Genomic DNA, 26,652 nt, shown 5'->3' with positions numbered 1-26,652 from the left:
CATAGCCCCCCGACCGCAGTGGCTCTACTTTTGAACAATTTGGAAAGCCCCACTTTTAAGTTATGCAAAATTGTAGAAAACCTCAGCTGGACCAGCTTAATATGTCCTTATTTTCGGTATTATAATTCATTTATAGACTTCACTTATTCACTCATTGTCCACAGATATGAGCCAAAAACACCACCTGTAAACATTTCCAATCGTCATCAAAAAACAAAAGCAAAGAAAGCATGTTCACCTGCCTTTTATAAACTAATAATGATAATAATAATAATTACATATTTACATCGCCTCTACAATTCTCCATGTGTAAGGATGTAGCTGAATAACACAAACTTCTTTTAGAGAGGTTAACACTTTGTCACCTCGGGATATCCCTTCCTGAGCTCTACGCTGTCTCTGCTGTGTTCATGGGCAGCTCGGTAGCTCAGGCCCTGATTAGCTCGACTGGGAGCCCATGCACCAGAGAGCACGGCTTGAGAACCACCGCCGTGCAAGTTGGTTTCGAAGGGTGATCTGTGAGCAAGCCCCGCTGATTGATTGCGTGCGCGTAAGGCGATCCTTGCTTTTTCCTATGCGCACTGACCCCGTCCTGTAAGTTCAGAGGGGAAAACATAACCGCGGATGGATATCCGCTTTGGCCCGCTGGAAACAGGATGCCGGCGCTGTGCTGCCCGTCCGTGCCTCTCTCCCGGGGGCTCAAAGCTCAAGAATATTTTCGGGTTGGAGTTGACGCCGTTGAATTGTTAATGGCCAGCTTTGTTTTCAAACAGGCACAAGATGTAAGACAATCCGCCCGTGGCGTGAATGGGCATCAATAATGTATTTTAATGCCCCTGGGCTTATGGTGCATGGCGGAGTCAGAGATGCACCGATGGGCCACCTTCTGCAGATAGCACTGTAAATGACAGCAACTGCTTGTGTGCTGGGGCATAGCAAATGGAGGCTAATGCTATTACATGGTTGGGGTTCATTGATGTGAATGAGTCTTTTCTTGACAGTCATTGAGAAATTAGGCAAGTGTTTACGAAGCCAAAGGATGACCTCACGTCTTTAAAAATCCAGGACCATTGCAGATGCATTACAACTGTGTGCCTATCTGCTACACATGCATGCTTGTGTAGACATGCTGAAAATTCTTTGAAAGCTTCTGTAACTTCACTCTGCTATTTCATTTCTCTGTAAGGCATGCTATGTGGAAAAAAAATCATGAATGAGTCTGTTGTAATGATCTGCTCTTTGAACTGTTAACTGTCATTTGAATAAAATGAGATTTTTAAAATAAATATTCAAAATCCTTTTTTCTTTTAACATGGATTTGTCAAGGTTTTTTAAATACACACTTTATGGAAAGTAGGCACTGGACATAATTACCTAAAGCAGTGGAGTGTTTCCCAGGAAGGCCTCCAATTTTTTTTGCTAGAAGACAGTTCTTTGGTCCAGCACAGTATTTCATATAAAAAATCTCCACCCAGAGTATGTATGTGGATAATCATATGACATTGCTATTGAACACAGCAAGTTATACAAGTTATACAAATCAGTTGCATTTTGCAGAGGGTGACTGGGTTGTCTGAGAAGTACTGTCTTTACAATTATACTTTTGCTTACTACTTATCATTCTTAGCATGCAAATCGATGGCAGGTGCTATAAATTCCCTCTAATAGGAGAAGTACTGCAGTGGCCAAAAAAGCTGTGTACTGAGCGCTGCGGTTTTCTCTGTAGGGAGTCACTGCAGTGTGCAGCAACCAAGCTGAAGGTGTACAGGGTGTGATGGGTAAGGAAGATGGCTCAGCGTTCAGCAGAGCTGGGAAGAAAGAAAGAGTGAGTTAAGTCTCCGCCTCAGAAGGTGACATCACCTCACAGAGCCAGTACAACCGTTTGACTCATTCGCCTGGCTCGGGACCCGGGTCCAACATTTCGTGCTGGGCAGGAAGGATGGCAAAAATCATGGTATCAAAAGCCACTGTAAACTTGTCACTGTAAACCAACTGTCACCAGGCAGTTGACCATTGTCTTTAACACACCATATTTTTACTGATTACAGTATCCTACAGAATTACTGCGTGACTGTTTACTGATTACAGTATCCTACAGAATTACTGCGTGACTGTTTACTGATTACTGTATCCTACAGAATTACTGTGTGACTGTTTACTGATTACAGTATCCTACAGAATTACTGCGTGACTGTTTACTGATTACAGTATCCTACAGAATTACTGTGTGACTTTTTACTGATTACAGTATCCTACAGAATTACTGTGTGACTGTTTACTGATTACAGTATCCTACAGAATTACTGCGTGGCTTTTTACTGATTACAGTATCCTACAGAATTACTGCGTGACTGTTTCCTGATTACAGTACCCCACAGAATTACTGCACGACTGTGGCTGTCATTATAGTCTCTGCATTCTCCTGTCTCTTCAGTTTTCAGCCTACAGGTGACCTCTCTTGTCTCCTGCTCCTCGGTCACTGTATTACTCTGCTCCTTGTCTCCCCGGAAAGCATTCCGGAACCAGTGTCACCGGAGGAACGACCGATGGCGGCCTGTGGGTGGGTGCTTACCAAGACCGCACTTCCTCTGCAGAGAGGATGCTCGCCACCTGAAGCCCTGAATTTTCCGTCCTAAGGCTTCATCAGTGCACGTCAGAGAAAATCAAGTCCTGCTGCCGATTGGTGGTGCTTCTAACAAGTCTAACAAGAAATAAGGTCAAAGTGCAGCACGGGCTTCAGGGAAGGTGAGGTGCTGACTGACTGCTTTGTGAAAGCTACTGAGGTCTAGAGCGTGCAACAGTGCCACCTGTTGGCAGTAAGCCCGCATAACATGATCCGCATGCTGGTGTTGGCCCCCCGCCCAGCACCTTGCCAACCAATGCTCAATGAATCTGGTTTCACCGCTAACATATATCATGTTGCAAGTTTAGTGTCCATTTGGGGCACTGCTGTTACACATTTGGGCACAGAGCGAACCATGAATTGCCTCAGTAATATATTCAACTGTGTAAATTGATGATATATAACATACAAGCCATGAAGTTTGCCCTGGGTAAAGATATTTGCTAAACAAATAAATCCTGAATAATGAATAATGAATGAGTCATGATAATAATGGTGTTATGAAGATGTCCTCATTCCATTCTCATAAACTACAGATTGTGTCCATTGCTAATTAACTACTCATAAACTTTTAATGTTCATATACATAAAAGCCTTGACTTGACCAATCCATTTGGCTGCAGGCTATCTAATATTATACAAAGTGCTATATCCACTGCCCACATTGTGTGAAAGAAGCTAGAAAGAATCTGTCTCATTTCACTTCATTGAGTGATGCACATGGACAAAGACAAAAATTAGATCTCAGTTTATTTTTGAAAATGCTTTATTTATCTATTGCGCTAGCACTTTAAAATAAACAGTCCTGAAGAAGCCTTGAAAAGCAACACAGTGATGCAATCGTAGAAAACAGTTAAAGACGTTAAAGGTGAAGTAATTCACGGTGAAAAGGCACGCTACAACTTGTTTTGCCTTTTTTAATGCTTCTTCAAATACCCACGCCTTGTTCATTTCAGTAGTTAAGGACTCACACTTCAAGTTGAAATACTACTGCTGTAGTGTTAGTGAAATGATACCGATGGTCTATTAAGGAGAGGCACTCCAGATTACTGCAACAGCACTCTGTTTAAATAAATCCATATACTATCTGTACAGGGAAATAGCGTCTCCTTTCCCCTTGCATATCAAATATTTGCATAACATATATTATCTGCTTGGTTTTAATGGTCAGAGAGTGCTGCACTGTCTGCTTTGGCAAAACAATTGTCATCATAGAGGTGGTACTTTTTTGTTTAAAACAAGAAAGACAGAAAACAAAGAAAAAGCATACACATTTTTCTTTTAAAATATATTACACTACGACGTCTCTCTTTTTAAAGCTTCACATACATCATGTGCACTGAATATACTCAATATATCTGGACTTTTGACATTGCAGAGGAGCATTTTTAGCACAGTCAACTCCATATTTCATACACCTTTATCGACGCCTTTAAACAGGCTATAAACAAACACTGTGTGAACCTCAGGGTTCTTCACTATAAGACACTAGAATACACTTGGGTGGTGCCATGGCAAATTTTGTGGTTTGTGTTGTTTATTCTAGCTCTTTTCCACTGGTTTGCTCAATATGCAGCCCAGTGTCTTGGTAGAGACAGCCTGCTCCCCACCCAAAAGAGATTAGCAGGTTACACACAGCTGTGGACGAAGACTAACAAAAACAGATGAGACCCACCATCAAATTGGAATTATTTCCCCTTCTGCAAAGGCATGCAATAACCACACTGTCTCCTCTCTCACTCTGATAGGGAGAAAGAGCAATCAAAATGCCAGCTTGAGTGTGACGATCCCAAACCTAAAAGCCGCTGTTGTCACTGAGTGACGCCTATTTTACGCCCCCTGTCCTGCTACTGTCTTGACGAAGGACCTGCTTGTGATGTCTCCACTGTGTTTTCATGTAAACACGTATGTATCTCAGACAGAGCACATTGGGTCTTGTGAGATAGGTTTGCCCGCCGGTGGTCAGGCATTTCTGTGTCAGTCCTACAGAGAAGCACAGCGCAGTCACGAGTACGGCTGGATGTGTTTTTTTTTTTTTCCAGGAGCGTGTCTTCTGTGTGCTGCAAAAATCTGCCCTTCCAAAGTGCTCATTGTTTGCTTTTGGGGATGCCATCACAGCTGCCTCTTCCACAACTTTCTGACAAACACAAGCTTACATGTAAAATGTCCACAGATACGACCCGATAACCGCCCGTAGCCACAAATACAGCAAACATTCCAATCGTCATCGAAAAACAAAAGCAAAGCAAGCGTATTCACCTGCCTTTTATGAACTCTAAACCAAGTGCACCTCGGTGAAACGCGTGTTAGCAGAGTTAAGAGAGAATGACGTAGGCACTACAGCAGCGCAAAGGAGTGTAAAGAGTAAGGCCTACCAAAGGATAAACAGACTGTGGTTATGGTGCGTATCAGTTGCCATGGTTACTGCCGTCCTTACACAGGGGATGTTTGCTCAGGTGAGGATCTCCAGTAGTAGCACCAGGACATGCTTCACGCGAAGTGGTTTGGCACAGCGATGCAATACAGCGCGGATGGACTGGAAAAAACACCTCTCACTGACTTGACCTTTGGAAAGCAAATGCATTGTTTGTCTATGTGAAGCCCTCAGTTCTCTTCAGTCTTCTTGTGGAACAGCTTGCTCAGTTGTGACTTTGGCTTGTTACGCCAATGTTTAACAATTTCTGTGAATAGTTAGAATAGTTAACAATTTATTTTGCTTGATGGGAAACACAATTTAAATTTTTAACTGCTACTTGGAGTGCAATGAGTAAAGTTATAACAAACTCACTTTCTAGTTTCAGTGAACATTCAGGCTGATGTGTGGTTTCATGTTTCAAATGAATGCATAAGTGTCTATCTGGCATTTGACTTAGGTCAGATATTTTACATACTCAACATACTTTAACATACTTTCCCCAAAAGGTGTTCATTCCTGGCATCTCAGCCAATCAGATGAGAGGAATTTGACATCAGTAGAATTGTCAAGTGTAATACAACACATGGAAGCAGCTCAATTATTTTTCACATTGTTATGATTGTTAGAAGTGTGTATAGACATAGGTCTGTGCCAATAGCACCCTCATTATCCACTGCAGGAGGTACTATATGCATGTAGAGAGTGGCTGTACCGCTCCTCTACCACCTGAATGAAAGCTTGGGGCCGTGTGGTCAGAGATATCTGACTCTGGCCAATAGGCATTTTCTCATTGTGGAATGGAGGTCTCAAGTCTATGGATAACAGTGTAACTGAGGACAGTTTGCACTGTCTACCATTTCTCTTCTACTGAGAAGCGTTCATACCAAATCCACAGTCATTTTGAGGGGCAAGGCCTTTTTTGGAAGGGGTGCTTGGTGCCAAATTTGGCGCATGTGTGCAGAAGCATATATTGTTGTAGTACAATATTTTCAATCTCAAATTGCCCCATATCTGGCATGTGGTGTGATGCACACAATCAGTGTGCGTTGATCATATCAGCATTAGTTGATATATCTTGTGTCGACTTAAACAATCATCGGCTCATTTTCTACCGTTCTCTTGTCATTCTAAGATGGAGCCTTTTGGATCCTGTTGCTTTCTGAGAATAACTTTATGCTTTTCAGAAAAGGTAAACATCTTTTTTTTTCTGGGTCTGGGGATTTGTGTGACGTGTGCTTTGTCTTAACTTGCTGTTAAATGTTTAGTTTTGAGATGAAGATGTCACATATTGCAAAGGCTAAACCTGAAACATTCATACCACAGTACTTTATAAAGAAAAAAAAAACAACTAAAAGGCTTATATTAATATGGATATCGGTAAAACAATAGCAATAACAATAATAAATGCATAGCTATAAACATCCTCATTCAAAGTGGCAGACATACAGTGTATGGACGGACAATACCAATGCCTAAAGGAAGGGTCTCTACAAGAATATTCTAGACTCATGTTAAAATTATGAAAAATTCTCAAAATATAAACTTTTCCAAAAAAAAAAAAAACTAAAAAAAAAACAAAAAAAAAAAAAACAAAACATTTTTCTTCAGTGGTTTTCTTTTTTCTGGCAAGGAATCCTTGTTCCGTCCTCTTTATCTTTTTTTTACTTTAAAAATGTAAAGTTTTTTTTCTTATCTCAAGTAATAAGCTTTATTTTCAGAAAAAAAAACAATAACAACAAAAAAAATATAAAGCAAACATAGATGAAATGAAACATTCAATATGGAATTCTTTCTTCATAAATACTAAAGTGTTCCTTCAGTGTTCTTGTTGCCCAGGCGACTGTGGGGGGGAGGGGTTGGGGGGGCTCCCTCAGTAGGTGGGGTACACGTCGTGAATGGGCATCTGGAAGGTGGCGGCTGGGAAGGCCTGAGGTACGTATCCGGGGTAGCCCCCGTAGGCGGCCGCCACCGCCGCGTTCTTCTGCAGGGCCGCCAGCGCGGCAGAGTTGGCGGGCGCAGCGATGGGCACGTAGCTCGCCCCGTAGAGGCCGGCGCCTGCCGGGATGCGCTGGACGCTATGGGCCATGGCATACACTGGGGTGATGGGGCGTCCCTGTGAGGGGGGGGGGGGGGGGGCAGTTGAGTGGAGGAAGGAAGATAGAAGAGGAAAGATGGTGTGAGGGCCAGAACAGGTGGGCTACAGTTCCATCTTAATCAACCTTTTTCCATAAAAAAATTTCAATCTATGGTTTCATGTATTTTTATCTCTACCAGCCAGCTTGTCCTTTGTCTGACTAGCTATTGAAACTTGGTCATGCTGTGCTTTTAATATTTTTGACTCCTTATTTGGCTTTTTGCTTTGTTGTACTCTGCCAAATGAATAAATGTAAATGTAAATGTAAATGTAACTAAGTAAGTAACGATTTAACATTTTTGATCAAATGTCCATTATGCATTAAAAAAATTCCAAGGCTTTTCAATCCTGAAGCACCACAATCTAGTAAGAAACTCTCTTTAAACTAGCGAAGCTCTCAGAACTAAAGCACAGATAAGGTTAAGAGGTAGAGAAGGAGAGACAGATAGAGAGAGAAAGAGAGTGTGAGAGGTGTGAGTGGGTGGTATGGAATGGTGTGGTTGTACCTGGAATGGGGGTGGGGTAGAGCCAGCAGGGATGACTGTAGGGGGAGCAGGGACCCCCGTGGGGTCGTGCTGAAGGGCCAGTGGGTTGATGAGGTGCTCCACTGTGTGGATCTTCCCGTCCTCCATGACTTTAGCAGTGGGGCAGGCAGGGAACATGGGGTACTGGGGAGGGAGAGGCACTGCACGGGCACAGAGACACAGCCATTAGAGCCCCCCGAAGGGAACACAGGAAATATGAGCTTCTATGAAGAGGTAACCCTCAGGGTACTTTTTTCCCTCTCTATTTTATTATATTTAATCTGTGTAAAAATCCACACATTTACATCTCAATGACGCTAGTCTCTAAAGCAACATCCCCTTTCATCTGCGCATAGAATAAAATGTTAACTCCAAAAATGTGGGATCAAGGTATGCACTGGTATTGCACATCTCCATTAGCACTAATCTGTGTCTTGCACATCCAATCAACGTATGAAGCCTCAGTGTGCTGCCATATTGGAGTAAGCGCAATTAGCCGTTTAGTCTGAAATGTTTTAGCTGTGCGGTGTGATCCAGCACATGGGGAGATTATGCGATTTGCATTAATCCTGTCTTGGGACATACGTGAAATATGTTCTCATTATGAAACACAGCAACCGTGTGTCTAGGCCTGCTGCTCACTGCGTCAGTACCAGAGGCAGTTACGCAACCTGGCCTCGGCTGCGGCTACATTAGCTCTGTATGACTCAGCTTAAGGGAACCTCTGCTGGAAGATTAGCATGTTTCACCAGCACACAGAGCCTGCCTTCACTCTAGCCATTGTTCGGCCGAACAAAAGGCCACTGAGTGGGGGTCAGGCCTATTACAGGATCGAATGGTTAAGGCATGAGGGCCGATTGTGGAATCAGGTTTTAATTAGGTTAATTTCAGCCTGGCCAACACACACAAAAATGAGGCTCAATCAAGTTCAGATGATTTGTTCAGAGGCGGTAATCAAAAAAAAAAAAAGCAAGAAATGGGTTTTGGCAGCAATGCCTTTCTGAAGCAGATTAGGCCTCTTTCTGCATGTGTTGGCAATCATTTTCTCATATTCAGCACTGCAGCACCCAGAGAACTTTAGATAATCATCTTTGTATACTTTACTCTTGGGCTGAGCACATTTTCATATCAGATTTAATATTAGCCTTCCAACAAAGGCCAACAAACCTCACCTAATGTACTACATGTTCCTTTGAAAGCACAAACTGTGTGAATAAAAGATACACATTAATCCTAACACCCTGTACTTCCTAACTGCCATCCAATTTGGTTGGGATTTTGGTAAAGTAAAAAAAAAAATCAAGAGAAACATGAAACAGCCATAATCAGTAACCCACATTACATGATGATGCCCCAGATCGGTGACACACAGTGTTATAGGAAGAAGACAGAGTAGGAGAGCAAGAAGAAACAGCCGAACACCACTGACAGCAGCTGTTCTGACAAAGAGGGGTAAGGGGGCGGGGCTGGGGGGCGGAGTGAGCGTGGAAGGGGGGGGAGTCTCACACTGACTTGTGCCAGGCTTGAGGCCCGCTTGGTTGACCGTGGTCAGCTCCAGGTTGGGGACCAGCTCGTAGGGCTTGTCCTGCTGTTTGGCCTTCCCATCGTGGTAGCGGCTGTAGATACCTCGGCCGGCCGAATAACCCCCTAGGTAGGAGCCCCGTGGGCCCGGCCCCCTATTCCCAGTGGCCGCGCGCCCTCGGCCTCTTACAGTACCTGCTTGAGATACAAACGAGAGACCCTCCTGTTCAGAAAGGGGCCGCTCTGCCCCACGTCTGGCTCAGATGTGAAGAACACTGACGCCTGAGAACCATGTGAGTTTTTCCACGGTTCTGGGCTGGGGACAGCTAGGGTCGGAGATTGATGTCATGTTTTCGGGGATGCCATATTGGTGTTTCACCTAGAATTTGTGATTTGTTTAATATGAATACTGCTCCCTGATAGCGTGTTTTAATTGTTTAAATTTTGGGGTCGTGTATATGATAAAGGATATCCCAGCTAAGGTTGAAACACATTAAAGTGTGCTCTTATGATACTCTTTCTTATGAGACTCCCTTTTTCCAACCTTTTTTGAAATCTCTGCAATATCTCTGCTGCTGGTTTGCATACGGTAATTTTGTGCAGAGTCTATTAAATGTGTATTAGTAGTGACCTGATCCTACATTAAACAAAATCTTCCGCTCTCTTGTGGGAAGCCGTCTCAAAAGGCAGCGTGGCCCTGGTTATTTCAGCTTACGGCTAAATCTCCCCATCAGTATGAAACCAGTGACGCTAATGTGAAACAGCCTGCATTCAAAGCGAGCTGTACAGTTGCACCCTGGGCTCAGTTTAAATCCCAGCATTATTCCCACTCTGTTCTCCTCCTCCTCTCATTGTCTTGTTTGACCTTGGATTGATATAAGAGGGAGAGCTGGAGAGTGGAGGGCTGTCTCAGGAGGTGTGGGCAAAACTCTGGGAAAACCAGAGGAGGCTGACTAGCACCACACAGTGCTCTTGGTTTCTACACTGGATTGAGCTGTGTAGTGGGAATGAAATGCTCCCAAACATAGTGTAAGCCACAAGGTGACCAGAGACGCAAGAATAAGCTAAACTTTCTGCACCCGCGGAGTGTGGTGAAATGGGTGGGTACTGAAACGGAAGGTACGGATGGCGGGAGAAGGTGTTAGACAGAAACTGCAGAGTCATCATGTGATGTCATGTCACGAGGAGATGTTTTCATTCAAGGAGCAAAGAATTAATCAAATGTATTTGAAATGAATTATTCAACCGATGAGGGATTAAAAAAAAACTGATTAAAGTGTACTGGGCCGACTTTAGAGAGGAAACAAATGATCTTAAATGTTTCACGAAAGATTTCCCCACTAACACCAAGAACACTGCCACACCAGGTCAGCCAACACTCAGACAGGAAAAATACTCCCTGGGTTAATCAATTTCACCTTTCAGGTGATTAACTGTGTGATTCTGTAACAGCTTATTGAACACAACAGCATCCTCAGAATGATCAGTGGTAGTTTCACGGTCTGTATTTTTAACACTGAAAACTTACATCACTTACAAAAAACACTGGGAAAGCTGTGTGAGAGAAGAGGCAAAGTCTAACCTTTTATGAAGTAGTCCCTGTTGGGTCCTATCAGTGTGCTGTAGGGGTATCCGTAGTAGGTTAGCGTGTAGGGGTCACACTGGTAAACGTAGCCGGACTGGGAGGCTTCTTGGGTGGCTACGGGTGCGGTGCCTTTGGAGGCCTTCTGGTAGCGGGTGTACTGCTCCTTGTCAACGGGCTTGGCCAGGGTGACCTCCACGCAGGATCCCTCCACCTCGGTGCCGTTGAGGTTGTCCATGGCGACGACGGCGTCCTCCCGGCTGGCGAAGTGCACGAAGGCGTAGTCGCGGATCTTCTTGACGCGCTCCACGCAGCCCGGGTTGAACTGGCTGAAGATCTGCCGCAGCATCTCCTCCGACGTCTCGATCATCAGGTTGCGCACGTAGAGGATCTTGACCGTCTCCATCACGTCCTCGTCCACGTCGATCTCGGGCTCGGCCCAGTCCACGGCGATCTGGTGGCCCCACAGCTGGATGCGGCCTGGCATCAGCTTGCGCCGGGCCATGGCGGCTGCCCGGTGGCTCTCGTACTCCACGAAGGCGAAGCCGCGGTTCTTCATCTTGTCGGCGGCACTGGCGTAGACGATGACGTCCAGCACACCCTCCGTCACCTTGGAGACCTCCTCCAGGATCTCCTCGCGCTTCTTGGTCTTGGGGATACCGCCGATGAACAGCCGGCAGTTGTCCACGCTGCTGCAGACGCCAAGCAGCCTGCCCGGGCGCACCTCGTAGTTGTTGAGCTCCCGCACGGCCCGCTTGGCCTCGTGCTTCTGTGTGTACATGACGAAGGCATAGCCCCGGTTCTTCCCGTCGAAGTCCATCATCAGGCGCATCTCGTAGATGCGGCCCACCAGCTCGAACACAGGCACCAGCTCGTCCTCGTAGACATCGCGCGGGATCTTGCCCACAAAGATCTCGCAGCCCCGCGGCGGGGCGGGGCCCTCCCAGCCTGGCGGGGGGCCGTATTTGCGCTGGCCGTTCTCCTGGACCATGCCGTAGCCCGTGCGCTCCATCAGAGCCACCAGGGCGCCCTCGTTGGGGGCTCCCGCCACGCCCTCGGGCACACCGACGGGGGTATGGTGGGCAGGATGGGTGTGGCCAGCGGGCTTGGAGCCGGAGGGGTTTGAGTTACTCATGGTGGGGGCAGAGGCGGAGTCTTCTGCTGTCATTCTGCTACAACCATCCAATCTCTTCTGGGGCCTGAGGAGAGGAGAGGAGGGGGAGAGTAAGAAGGACTTTTCTGCTTTAAGAATTCCAACTTATGCATGCAATGTTATCTGTCACTGCAGGCTACACAGACAGGAGAATTCAGGTTCAATGGATGAGCTATGAGGTTGTATTACGCTTCATACTGACTCGCTCTCTTAAATTGCCTTAGAAAATGGTAATGTGTAACATCATGTTTCCTGCCACAGTTTTTCCTGTCATTGATTAAGAATTTTTACAAAATTAGTGACTAACTTTATTAAAAAATCAGTCATGAATATGTCATAAAAATGTTAACAAAAATGCCATGCTGAAGTCTCCAGCTGTAAAAAAGTAAGCCTGACTGCATTGAAGATATTCTATAACAAAAAGTAAAGGGAGCCAATAATCCTTCTTACATGAAATATTACCAAATATCTCTACTTTTCATTGCTGGCAGGACATTTCAGTTGGGGATTAATTATTGTTTTAGATAACTTTATAGTGTTACCAGATATGTGATTTGAAAGCACCTGTGCTCCCCACATAAAATAGCAAAGAAAAATCTGGGAACTCACTCTGGTTGGGGGGGGGGGGGCTTATTAGATACACCAACATGCAAAAACAATGAAAATGGATGCTACAAAAAGCAATGCAAATTGGGACAACCAAAATCTATGCAAATCACCACAACAAAAACCTTTTTCATTTTGGCTGCTATCAGCCACAATAATTCCCACCCTCTCCACTAGGGAGCCATTTTGACTGGCCTTGCACCTCTGTATACTGCCGCCAGTGTTGAACTGAACCAAGTTAAGTGAAGGTCAGGCTTGAGAGTTTTAAAAAAAGCTAAATCCTCCTTGCTCACATTTTCCTTTCCACCTCTATGCTCTGTTGTTCATTTCTTCACACCTTATGTCTTTGCGTGTGAGGCTCGTAGGTCTATGACAAGATGTGAGGTGAACAGAACGCACTTGCGACACTCAGTAACAGTGCCATGTCAACAAGAACCAAGCTCGACCTGATATGCCACACGCCCACTACAGCACTAATCCCGTCTAAGTCAGGGATACAAGCTTCAGTACCTCCGCCACATCACCCTCTGAAACAGCGAGGAGCATGTCAGGGCCTGGGAGGGGAAGAGAAGACAGCCTCTGAAAGGCCAAACCAAGTGGTAACCTGGCACAGAGACAGCAACGGCGACAAAAGATCAACCTAGCATGGCTACTTCGACACACAGCATACTAAAAATGGAGATAGGAAAAAAGAAGAGAGGAAAAAGGAGAGACCAAAAGGGAAGCATTATCTAAAATTGGATAATGCCTATCTGCTTGAAATTCATGGTAAACTGAAGAGTGTTACCACGCTTAGTGTCACGGTGCCTATTTCTAAGAACACTACCACTAGGAAAGCTATTCAGTTACGCATTAAGGAGCACTGTATCTATAGTCCTCCCTTGACTTTCCACATGAAACGTTGGCACGCCCCTCTGTTATCGGCTTTATCACCTCAGTGCGATGACACAGCGCTGAAAAAATGCAAGAGGTAGGTTTTTCCAGTGCGTGACTGTGATTATGCTGTATAAGACTGGACACCCTGCCTTTCCATGGTCTAAAGGTTAGTAATAAGTAACCTTCATCATGGGATCGTGAATTCCTCCACACACTTTTTACCTTTGAAACATTTTCATTTAAATTTTCATTCAGTTTAAGCCTAACCCGTTGTCTTCCCTTTGTCTAAACACAATTGAAATGCATGTCCTTCAAATCTGAGAGCTTCTTTGTGGCTGTATGTTCACCACGGTACTATCCATATATATGCCTTACATGACTGTCAGGATAAGGTATGTTAAGTGCGTATCCCAGGAACAAGAAGACAGAGCTCAACAGGTACAGCCAGCAAATGAGTATCAATCTGGAAATCAATGCTAAAATCTGCCCTCAATTATTATTGTGTTACTATTCACACAATGCTTAGTTATCCAAGCAACACATGTACATCAGCCAAAGACTGGTACTTGAGAGCAAGAATAGCTTTCATCACAGTAAATACATCATAGTATCCTGGGAACCAACAAAGATGTGTGAGATATGTATATCAGGTGTCAGGTGCTAGGTTCAAGTTATTAGAACCAAGGTGAAGTCCAATTCTTTACACAGTGCTAGAAGATGGAGAGATTCCGCTGTTCTGACAGCTGCAGGTAGCTCGTTATACCACTAGGGGGCCAGTGAGACGAGAAGATGGGTTCAGGATGTGCCCCAATGAGCAGAGGAACTGCCAAATGCCTAGAGGTTGTCAGGCAGTTGTCATGCCGGGGGTAAGTACGGGAGATGATGGTGGGAGAGAAACTGCGTTGCTTGAACAACCAGACTGAACTTTCGTATCAGAGTGAACTTAAATTTCAGTCACTGCAGATATCATTGTTAAAATTATAACACTGATCTATGCCTGATTATTGATTTGACTCATGCTTTTGTCCAAAGCCACAACATAACAGAAATTACTTTATAACTGCTTGTCTTCTCCTGAAATAGGTCCATCCACCCAAATCAGCACTGGATTTGACCTCTTGACCCCTGATGAAAAGTTCACAACATCATCTATAGCTCGTCATTACAACTCAGAGAAAAACTTATTTTGCTCGTAGCTGGAGTTAAGATGCAATTCAGTCTCCTGCAGTCAATGTAACGGCTGGTAGATAGTAGTGGAGTATGCCATTAAGAGGGGAAAGGAAAACTCAGATTAGTGAGCAACAACAGAAAATGCAGAGAACGGTACAATTTACAGAGGCAGTGTATAAGTGCACCAGGGTACAACAGCAATGCCCCACCCAGAGTTCCAACAATCTTTGGATTACAAATCCAATTAATCCAACCACAAGTCCATGGCATTTAGCAGTTCAGCGAAGATTCTGAGGGAAACATACTACTATACCACATTAGCATTATCACTCATATTTACACTCTTTTCTTTACTCCGTGAGTACTCATTGTAATGTATTCCAGCAAAGAATGCATTGTGTATAGAAATCCTGTTGTTTCTATTTTACGTTTTTATTTGTTGAAGCTGCTGGCCTGTGGGGTTACATCAATTTCCCTTTACTATTTTGTACAGTACATTTATATTAGAGTGTTTCTGCAAAACATCTATTGTTCCCACTTTGCTCAAAAAAAAACATGCAAGATGATCAGATGATTCATAACTGTTCAGAACTCACGCCCAGACCCTGGAATAACTGCATGGAGCTTTTGCAACACTGTTGGACTGAACTCTGTGGTTGCCGATGTAGTTCCTGACTGATTGAAACCTTTGCAAAGTTGCATGTCATGTAGCATTCTGGGAAAAAGCACTGCATCATGTTCCCCTGTCTGGTGTTCAGGAACTGAGACTGTACAAGACCTGGAGATGGTTAGTGTGTGTGTGTGTGTGTGTGTGTGTGTGTGTGTGTGTGTGTGTGTGAGGGAACAGCATCCATGGCCACAACTCACAGCAAAGGTCTTCACAAGGCATTGATGAGAAAGTCAGACCCAGAGAGAGTATTGTCATGTCCAGTTTTGGTCATGATGCATAGTCAAATGATTTCAATCTTCAATTACATACATATCAACAGGAGGAGTGGAAGGTAACTCCATGAACAGCTCTGTACAGTAATTTGCTATTTAGGTAATATATCATTGTAACTCAAGTATATATTGAATATAACCTATTGAAATGTATACAGTTTGATGTGAAAATAAGGAATCTTAGCCAAGCAGACATTACAGTGCATCCGCGCTGTATCGCTCAGTCTCATGCTTGGAGCTGAAGCCGGAGGTTTTCAGGAAGTGAAACTCAGCGTGTCCATTTGGAGTTTACTGCGAGAAGTGTGACCTGCCAAGAAGCAGAACTGAGAACACCAGCAGCCACCGGCCCAGACATGAGGAAAGGACTGTGAGAGCGGCAGAAAAATATGTGAGACACAACAGAGAGAGAGAGAGAGAGAGTGTGTGTGTGTGCGTGCCTGTGTGTGTGTTTGTGAACGTGTGTGCGAGGTCTCTTGTGGAGACATTGCTGCTTCACTAATGTGCTGTGCTAGGCTTTAAAAACATTACCATGATTACATTACATTACATACATTTAGCAGACACTCTTATCCAGAGCAACTTCCAGCACAATAGAACATAAGCATATCCATTCAAGTTAAATGAGCAACAGATTAATGACTACATAGACTACATCTTTGTCCCTGACACTTTTTTAAGATAAAGAGTTAAAACACTTTCATGTTTGCCTAGGCCATAATGGATATTTGGAATCACTTCAAACGCCAATTCACTCAACTTTCAAAATGTATTTTCAGCCTTTCTGTTTATAAATATTCACGAATGAGGTGACAGATAACAGCCAGAGCCAGAACCCTTCAAGCAGAGGTCAGAAGTTTTTAACCTGGCACAGGAACTCTTTACGCCAGGACAGGAAATAAAGTAGAGTGCTGGATCTCACTGATGAGGAACTGTCTCTGAATAAAACCCGAGACAGAGCTGCTCCGGGGTACAATATCAATCTAATGAAATAGTTAGTGAGGGCCGGGGCAGCGAGAGAGAGGGCCATTGGTTATTGACTCACTGCCCTGTAGAGCAGAGCTCCTCTTCCTTCCTGCTCTGCAGGGCTGAACTCTACGGTCATGCGAGGCTAGGGCAGAGGTGACCTGAAGCAGCGGAGGGTGAATGATTAATCACAGGTAACATAAATCACAGCCTGTGAAAAAAGCCAATTTTTTACAAAATCCATCATCTTACAATAAGGGTGATTCATTTCTATTAGTTTTTCTCAGTATGAGATTTCTTTTTCTCGCGCTGCAAGGGCGGCTTCCGTTTTTGCTCCCCTTCTTTGTTTTTGAGGTCACAGAATCGTCACGCAAATAGTTCTCACTCCATCTCAGGGAGACTTTTTTGGGCGGTAGGGGGAGAAGAGGAGATGGAGAAACGTGTAGGCTTTTTCTGCTGGTTCCAAGGAAAAGGAACCTGTGACCTTCATCGTCACTCTGTGAAGTTAAAGTGTGCCTGTAGCATAGTGGTAAGGAGCAGGGCTCGTAACTGAAAGGTTCGATTCTCTGCTGGGGCGCTGCTGCTGTACCCTTGGGCAAGGATACTTAACCCACAACTGCCTCAGTAAAATGTCCAGCTGTATAAATGAATAACGTAAAAACTATAACCTATGTAAGTCACTCTGGATAGGAGTGTCTGCTAAATAACAATGATGTCATGTAAGGTGTGACTTTGTTTTGGCATGTATGCATGTTCAGTCAGTTTTCTATTACTTATGAGACTGATTTACCTGCCTATCTGATGTCTTCTTGTGTAAGGTCTAGTCAGAGTTTTTTTAATTCAAGGAGAGTGCAACACAAACTGAAAAGACCCACAGTGGCTCACTATATGATATGGATTTACCCACAGCATCCAAATGCTACTCCAAAGAAAGCTTTGTTAGATATTCTTATAGTAATTCAAGTAGACTGTATGTTCAAGTATTGTGTACTCGACAAGCTTCCATAGAATAACCAGTGATGGTGTCACGAACAACCACATTCCACTCACACACAGTTAAAACAGTATGTTGTTCATCAGAAACAAAAAAAAACTATCTTCTGCACAAAGAGGTAAGTATCTGTATTTATGAAACATAAACTTACAGTCTATTGTGGAACAATGGAAACTTTGCCCCCCTACTCCCAACAGATAAAATCGAGAGTTAGTGTGGAAAGCATTTAGTTTCTCTTTGTGATGAGCAAAGAAGCCAGGACAATGGGCTATTTTCAGGTCATGAGTCTTGATTGAACAGCCTGATAAGAGCAGAAAGTTTTCATTCATCATTCACACCTATGGACGTGGCCATTTTGTCAATGGGCAATACTGGCGATCAGTTGAAAGTCACCAACCCTCACCAACTAGATGGGTTAAAACCTGCAGTTTTTAAAGCATATGAACACATGTTAATATTGCAATATAATAAAATTGTATAAACATAGCTGCAAGAAAGAGTTGACTGACCCTTACAGTAGACTGGCGAAATTGATCCAAAAACCACACTACAACCTCCAACACATTAAAACACAGCAAATGCCAAGAGGAGGTGAAATCACCACAACACTACACCACTGACTCAGAACCAGTTACACAGCACTGACGTAACCATGCGCATGTGTGCCTGTGTGTGGTTGGTTCACCTCATTCAGACCGTACAGACACTGGCAGTTTGTCTAATGCGTCACTCACGTCAACTCAAAAGGTGTCAAGAGCAATCAGAAGTCCCGAGAGGACAATGTGAGTGGAGCTGAGCTGGGGGAAAATATCTGACCCCCAAAAGGCTCAGCAGTGAGTCTCTGCACCTTGGTCTGGCCCTCAGGCCACTATACAACAGTATAGTCAGTGGATCATCTCAACACCTGAAACCACAACACATCCCACGCTACTGAGAACAAAGCACCTGTTTCTTACTCAATTTGACCCCCACTGTTTTTAACATCACACACATTGCATAAACGTCAGGACTCATTCTACTTTTTTAAAAAGCACAAAAGCTCAGAAAAGACGATCACAATATAGTGAAGCAATTTTTGATGCCTTAAAGTATTTGCATTTAAATTGCAAAAAAGGCATCTAAACAATCTGAACAATCCACAAAAATAGTTAGATGCTAATTCTCTCAGACATAAAAAAAAAACACACACACACACACACACACACGTCAAACAAAGCATTTGTTATAAGCTGAATGACAGTTTAGAAGACTTAAAAGCTAAAGGCAAAACAATGGGCAGCACAGCATAAGAGTAGCCATGGACACAGTCGATAACACTTATAAGTTCCAGGTCTACCATGTTAGGCAGAGTAATGGACAGCAAGCCTACCTCCTCTGCCTGTCTGAGTTTCCCACAGCATGCGCTCAGGCCCTGAGCGGTGCAGGGCAGCAGAGAACAGAGAAAAACCTGAAACTTTAGTCCCAGTACTGTGAACGCACCCAGAGAGAGTGGAAGAGCAGCAGGTAAGGAGTGTGGACCTGGGAACGCTGATGGCTCTTCCTGGTGTCATCTGTTTCCACTGAAAACAGAACTCATTCATTGTGGTGGAGTGAGGGGTGTGTGTGTGTGTGTGTGTGTGTGTGTTGGGGGGGGGGGGGTGCGGTGGAGTGGACACACGGGAGCTGAAGGATAAGGTAGCAGGGGAAGGAAGGGGTGCACAGACGCCTGTTGTGTAAACCAACGAGTGCCTGGATCACTACGGCTCGTGTGACTAATGGATTTTTCAGAGGGCGGTATTGAAAGTAGTAGGGCTGACATTTCGGAGAGGTATGTGGGGTGGAGCAGGGTGGCAAGAGGGCCGGCTTGGCTCAGACACTGCCGAAGGTGAAGTCCTGTCTTTTTAGATGTATTTATAGTTTCATTTGTTCTGAATTCCCTCCCTTGAATTGTTATAATTCCCTCCCTTATTACTTCTTCAGAATGAATTCGTAATTAAGCACTCCCCGGTATGCGAGCATTGTGTAAGTGGGTGTGCAAGTGTCTACGTGCCAGTGAGCGTGTGTGTGTGTGTGTGTGTGTGTGTGTGTGTGTGTGTGCGCACATTCAGCTACACTGCCTCACAGTTTTTATGCTTTTGGCTGTTTGTCATGCGGCTTGTCCGGGTGTGTATCTCCACTGACAGCACCCGGACTGTGGCTGCCACAGTCCTCTGTGTCCGTAGCTCTCTCATTGTCAGAGAGCGTGGGGGCGGAGACACAACGCTGCAGTGGGGCAGTCCCCTGGTTGCATCAGTGGAGCAAAAGCGATGATGTGTGTACATAACAACGGTAAACAGCCTTCCTGGCACCGCTGAAGCTCCACAAACAGCACACCTTGCATTGGAGTGGCTAAGGGTGGGGATGGGCCAGCGGATTTATGGCCAAATGTGGAGCGAGGAGGGAGAGAGAGAGAGAGAACCCCCCCCCCCCAAAAGAGATGTGCTGCGTTTGAGTGGGAGAGAGAAAGCTGGGAGAGTGAAAAAGAGAGAGCCAGGGAAGCAGGCATAGGTGAAGGGTGTTTCCTTGTAAATGTGTAAGATCAGACGTGGGTATGCATTCTGACTGGTTTTGTTTTGCTGATGCGCGTGTTTTAGAAGTATATTGAAAGTATATTCCTTTCAAGCAATATTCTATGTTCTTTTGTGTATTGCACAGTTGGATCACCTGTCTGCATGATGCACACCATTTCAATGCAATTACCCTGACAGCAAGCATAAAAAATACAGAAGACCTGCAGTTTTCTGTTTTTGGGTTATGACGTGTGAGATCATATTACCATATAATATATTATCAACTCACATCATGTCATGTGCTGTAATGGTCTGCCTCTTATTTTTAAATGTTTTCTCAAGTAACCAAATCCATCACGGCATGGGTCTCTCCCTGACAAATTCAGCATTTTCTTGCACAAAAACATACTGCTTTGTATAGCTCAGCTCTGTAACAAAAAAAAGGCACGTTTAGAGCACTCAGTTACTAAAAGAGGCTGCGATCCATCACCCTGCAGCCGCCTAGGAATGAGCCGTCCTCCCCCAAAGACGAATCTGAAAAATAAAGTGCGGCCATGGCACTCCACAGTCCTCAGGCGCACTGGCCTGATACGCGAGGGAGCGGAGTTCACGCGAGGCTCCCCTTCAGACAGGCGAGAAAGGGGTAGTGCTGGCAGGAAACGGCTGAGGTGATAAAGAGATCTGGAGTGATCTGTTCCTCATCTCCGCCTCTCCCACACACACACGCTCCGGCCTCTCCCATAGGCTCTCCCCCGGCGAGAACAGGACGCGTTACCGACGCCCCCACTGTCTGGCTGAGCCTAACGTTTTTCTATTCGGGCTTCTCGTGTTTCTCCGCACACACGCACACTTTATCCGCTCTCGCCGTGATGGTCCTAAAGTTCACCCAGGGCTGTTTCCTGTAAAATCATCACGGCTTACATACGCTCGGAGATTAGAATATCTTTCCAGGATACGGTTTCTGGGAAAACAAAAAAAAAAACGTCATTAAGAGTTGACGATGAACCTTAAGGAGGGTGTTTGTTCAGATGTGCCAAGCAGCACCGCATCAATGACCCTTTCAGTGGCATGATATGTCCAACCAATCACTTTCCCCTGGTGTATTTTCCCATAGAACCACACTGGATGCTTGTTAAACATCACTGTGTGTTGAGAGATTGCCAGCATTTGTCTGTGACTGGTCCAAGACACTGTAAGCACACTGCAGACAGAGCCAACACATCTGCCACTCAGGGCCCAGAGATTAATTCTGAATTTAAAGCGGTTGATGTGCCTATATGCTCAATTCATGACACTGAGAAGTTCCACTCATTGCCTGTTACTCCTCAGTGAAGTCAAGTGTGAGATATTAACACAGGTGAAATTTGTGAATTGTGGCCCCAGTGTAAAGGAGAGCCTTCACCTGTCCCCTAGAAACTGAATATTTGTTAATTGTTAGTTTGTGTTAATTGTTAAGATGTTAAATGTTCAAGGGCCCCTTGTCTTCAATCCAATTCAAACCTACCAATAGGAGATTATTTTATCAAGTACATTCCAGGCCAAACTGTGTAACTATTTGCCATTGTCATTATGCGCGTGCATGTGAAGCCAGCCATTGGTTAATGAACCACACCTGCCTGATCAGAGCTACACTCTTGTGAGCAGCTTGTGGTGCTTGTGTAAAAGGCTGAGTTTCTTTGCTTTGTATTTAAAATAAGTTATTTGATTTTTTGCAAGTTTGATCCTTCTGTTCTTTTGTTTTGTGAGAAGTGTTGGCCAGCTTCCTCACACCCAGCAATAATCTCGATTTACAAGTCTATTCATCATCAGTATGAATAAAGAATATCAGTATCTCAAACTCAGCACATTTGTCTGTGGTAATGGACTTCACTGTCAAGAATTCATAAAGGGAGTTTTGGGTATCCACCATTGTTTAGACTGAATGTCATGCACAGTAGTGCATACAGCATCACTCTGAGTGGTCAATGCTGGAACTTTCCGCTGAATCCCCCTGCCCTCCCATTATAATAAGAACGGGTCAAAGATTAACTCACACTGACAGCCAGAGCAGACGAATCATCAGGTCTGTGGTGCAAGATTCACTGACCAGATTAAACTGGCAGAGGTCAGAGGGCATTGGTGGGCAGTCCTCCAACAAGACAGTTAATGATCGAACTGGGGAGAGACCCACACATGTGGTTCACTGCTCTTCCAGTGATAAACTGTAATAAGTGATTCTCCTGACTGCAGTGAAGGTTAAGTTGCACGCGGTGTAATGGTTAGTGTCCTGTATTCTGACTGTGAGGGTGAGTTGTTTATAACCATGGAGGGATGGTGCTGGTCTACCCCACCTGCTCCAATAAATCCAATACATTCTGCTCCAGGAAAGGGTTATGAAATGAGCAAGATGTAAGATTATGCGATTAATGGGGATGAGCGGGTCTGCTAAGTGAATGATGGTAATGACAGTAACACAAGTGTAAAGTCAGCTCCTGCTCTGAGAGATGATTGACTGGATCTGAATAATGTATTCTTCAGCACCAGACCAAATGGCACAACTTGTTCCCATCTGGTTTATTTTTTTGGCACTGCCTGTTCCTATCTGGTTTATTTCACAGGCAGGTCAACTTGCACACACCTGCATACCATCTACTGTTCCACGTGGTGGTTTCCCTCAGAAAGGCGAAGCTGCTACTGTTCAAATATTCGTTTCACTTTCATGGCAAGATTGACACTTGCAGATTGTTTTTGTCTTGACCTCCAGACTTTATACGTTCCTAAAGCACAGATGCACGTTGGTCTGGGTGTGCGTGTGTGTGTATGTGTGTGTGTGTGTGTGCGCGTGCATTTTGTCATAGGTCTGCCTGTATTCAGCCATAACAATCATTGATAACAATGCCCTCTTTCATTGAGCTAGAGGTCTGTCTGAGCTGAAGTGGAAGTGAGGAGAGCTGATGGTGATGCATCTCTGTCTCATCCTGTCATGCCTGTTGTGAGCATCGGTCCTCTCTCTGCGGCCGGCGTTGGTAAACCTGCTCAGTGCTCAAGCGTGTGGCGCAATCCAACACCTCTGCGTTATTGCGCTGGCAGAACGCTCATGCACACACAAGCGTGACTCAGCACTTTCTAAAAAGAACCCGTGTCCCTTCCTCCAGCGTTTCAAGGGTGCGACCATGACACAGCAGAACAGCTCTGTCCTAAAAAAGCAGACGTACACTTGTCTGAAAAGGCAAGGAAGGTCTCTCCGAGACTGAGAAAAGAAAACCCTCAGCTCGGTGGGACCGTAGCGCTGAAAGCGGACATGCTACGTGCTGTTCGGTGTTCAGCTTTCCCCAGGCTTCCCCAAGCACACTTTCATTTCCCAAACCATTCAGTTTCATTTCTGCGCGCACGCTTGCTGTGACCTGCTGCGTATCCTCTGCAGATGATTTTTTTTATCATTGAAAATTCATTTTAAAATGTCCACAGACCACAACACTTAAAAAATGTTTAACCTGCGGCGACCGGTCTGATTTGTCAGCTGCAGGCACTGTATTTAATTGTACCTCTGAAAGGGCCTTCAGTGACCTTATTTAAACTTAACAGAGGAAGTCAAAGGAAGGGGTTTTTCACATGACTGTTGAAGCCATGTGCTAGATTCAGCAATTTGACAAAAAAAAAAATCATTTTGGCTCTTGGAAAGAGATTCATGTGAAATTGCATCACATCCAGTGTACTGTTGCTGCACATTTGAACCCAGCATGACTTTCCACAACCCACTAGGGTCATCCTGAATTAGTGACCTGTCATTCATTTAGATCCCGATGTATTTAGTTTCATTTTTACTCAAAGCAATGAAAATATGTTAATTGAATCCAGGGGTAGGTATTTGAAAATTAACCCCAGGAAAAATGTTCAGCTGGATGTACTAGGCACATATGCTTGGCTAATTTAAAATAGTTTGAAATGTTCTACCGCCATAACATGTTGTTCATGTCATGTTGCTCTCGCATCTCAAATAAAATAAGATCAATGCAAGAGGAAGCTTGCAAGCAAGCACACAAAAGGCAGACTAAACATTACTGTCATTTAGCAGATGCTTTTATGTGGAGCAACTCACATATTTTACAATTTCCGCATGCTGTCCATTTATATACAGGTAGCTAGTTATTTGCTGAGGAAATTGTGGGTCAAGTACCTTGTCCAAGGTTACAGCAGCACTGTTCCAAAGGGGCATCGAACCAGCAACCGTTTGGTTACAAGACCTGCACCCCATCATTGCCCTGCCCCACAGGGAATGGATGTGGAGGCATACTTCAGCACAGTCTGATTCACAGCACTGGCTGAGCCTGCAGCTCCCCATACGTCACACCTCTCCTCTCCCTGGATCCCCCCCCCCCCCCCCCCATTCCCAGGGAGGTGCCAGACCGAGGGAGAACGCGCCCGCCGGGGGGATACTCCGCCCCGCAGCCCCGCTGGGTAAGGCAGTGAAACTGGGTAAGCCCCTTGCAGACGAGAGCCGTTACATCCCGCCCCACTTTTCCTTTGTTGCGCTTGTCAGGCTGGGCCCTCTTCCAGTTTCGTGACACGTTCGTGCCGTTTGAAAATAAAGGGCTCTCAGAGAACACCTGAGCTTTCCTACCTGCACAGCATGTTCTTCCCAGCTCACACATGCACTCATGCGTTCGTGAATATTTACAAAGAAGAAAGGCTGAAAATACATTTTGAAAGTTGAGAGAATTTGAAGTGATTCCAAAGATCCATCACGGCTGTACAAACATGAAACATATTTATCTTTAAAAATGTCAGGGGCAATGTTTTCTATGTATTAATCTCATCATGGTAATGTTTTTCAGCCGCAGCACAGATTGACATTAGTGAAGCAGCAATGTCTCCACAAGAGACCTCACACACACACACGTTTACACACACATACACACACACACACACACGCTCACACACACACATACATACACCGACACACACATATACACTCATATACACACGCACACACACACACACACACACACACACACACATACACACCAGGGTACCAAGATCCTTTCCTTTGACCTCTGTTTTGAGTGAATGGACAACTTAAGCTGCCATAGGACCCAGGTTCAGTGATAAAGAATCTCACCTTGAACCAAAGAATGGTCATTAACAAAAAGGACGTGGGGAAATTCTAACATTACGTAAGGATGAGAAAAAAGACAATCAGATAATTCCTTCAGGATTAAAACAGAGTAATTGTTGTGGCTTCAGACGCACTCTGCCCAGAACACTGCAGCTCCTCGAGATTCTGGGCCTCTGATTGTTTGTAGTTGATGCTGTCAGCCTGATAAACCCTTTCTCCCTTTGAGTGAAAAAGGAGGCGTGACCAAACAATCCTCCCCGTGCTAACAATGGTCTCAGGGGGCGTGCACCTGGAGTGACAGGCACACACATACACAAACACAGCCATCCCACCCCCCGACAATCCCAGCAAAGCTACTCAGTGTATTGTGTTGCAGTGGTTAACGCGCAGGACCTGAGTCTCAGGTAGAGGTGCCCTTGAGCAAGGAACTTTACCTCAACAGCCCAGGCGAGTGTCTCACCTTATAAATGTGTTACAGGGTGAGTGAAATTCTCCTCAGGTAAGGGTATTGGCTGAGCCTGTACGTCATTTCATTTAATCATTTAACAGAAAATAAGTTCCACCCTGGCTTTCTACTACTGAATACAGGTAACCTGCCTTAGGCCACTTTATGCATTCTCATGGTGCATCCACCACTGATGCAATTTGACCTTGCTGTCTTTGTGCGTTGGGTAGCACAAACTCTCCTGCACTTCCTGGACCAGCTTATGTCATGTGAGAAGCCCTTGACCAACTGACAGCTGCCCATACTTGAATGGGGCATGACGCTGAGATTCTACCACATTGTTGCCATTATATGGAGGAAAACAGAGAGAAATCTGATTAAGGAAGCGCACGTTGAAATGAATTGCTTTCACGCCCCCCCTTGTTATAAGTAATCCGTCATGTTTTCTGTCAGTTAAACATGTGTGTGCGCCCCGTTAGTAAATGTTTCACGCAGCACAAACAGAGGCCTGGGCCCGCCCTGACAGCAAACACACCGCAGAGAGAGAGAGCGCGGAGCTCAGAGAGCCGAGCGCTGACTCACCGTAAATCCAACGCCATCACATGTACACTCAGGCACATGCGACAGTCATAGCAGGAAACCACTCGGCTGCCTCATCCCAAACCGATAACACCTGACAGACACGCATGTTTGCCCCATTGTTAACAAAGTCATCCCCCTATGGCTGTTAAACATTCCAGTAAATTACGAGAAGGAAATAGCAGGCCCAGTAATGCTTCAATGTTATCTAGAACTGTTCTCTTAAAAAAATCATTAGTTTACCATGCAATCACTATATGATACGTAACAGGAGCACATCAACAACGGCAATAATAGGGATCATACGGATCATTCATAAATGCTTCATATATTAAACCCAGTGATCACACATTAAGTACTACGAGATGAATAGAGAGGACAAACAGCTCCAGTTGCTTTTCATGGTATAAAAAACCCTTGGAGAGACCCTTCAATAGCCTTTTTAAATGTCTGAAAGCATCTAAGGCCACGTTGTTCTGCAGGTTGCTCTGGTTCGATACC

General features: G+C 44.7%; 1 protein-coding gene across 5 annotated transcripts in view; it reads right to left on the bottom strand.

The window, feature by feature from the left end:
• Nucleotides 1-6,875: 6,875 nt before the first annotated feature.
• Nucleotides 6,876-26,652, bottom strand: part of LOC118769903 (RNA-binding protein 47-like) — a 36,948-nt gene continuing 17,171 nt past the window's right edge. For 3 of the 5 annotated variants that reach the window (XM_036517294.1, XM_036517293.1, XM_036517296.1), the window contains 4 exons: nt 10,801-11,999; nt 9,210-9,416; nt 7,680-7,858; nt 6,876-7,152 (listed from right to left, as the gene is read on the bottom strand). In XM_036517294.1, the coding sequence (XP_036373187.1) occupies nt 6,910-7,152; nt 7,680-7,858; nt 9,210-9,416; nt 10,801-11,999 (1,828 nt within the window). In that variant the 3' untranslated portion in view covers nt 6,876-6,909. The remainder of the gene's footprint in view (nt 7,153-7,679; nt 7,859-9,209; nt 9,417-10,800; nt 12,000-26,652) is intronic. The other 2 variants (XM_036517295.1, XM_036517297.1) reach the window with 2 other exon arrangements.

The sequence above is a fragment of the Megalops cyprinoides genome, chromosome 22 (assembly GCF_013368585.1).
Source record: "Megalops cyprinoides isolate fMegCyp1 chromosome 22, fMegCyp1.pri, whole genome shotgun sequence".
Classification (NCBI taxonomy): domain Eukaryota; kingdom Metazoa; phylum Chordata; class Actinopteri; order Elopiformes; family Megalopidae; genus Megalops; species Megalops cyprinoides.
The sequence above is the reverse complement of the archived record's forward strand: the minus strand, read 5'-3'. Positions and strand labels throughout refer to the sequence as shown.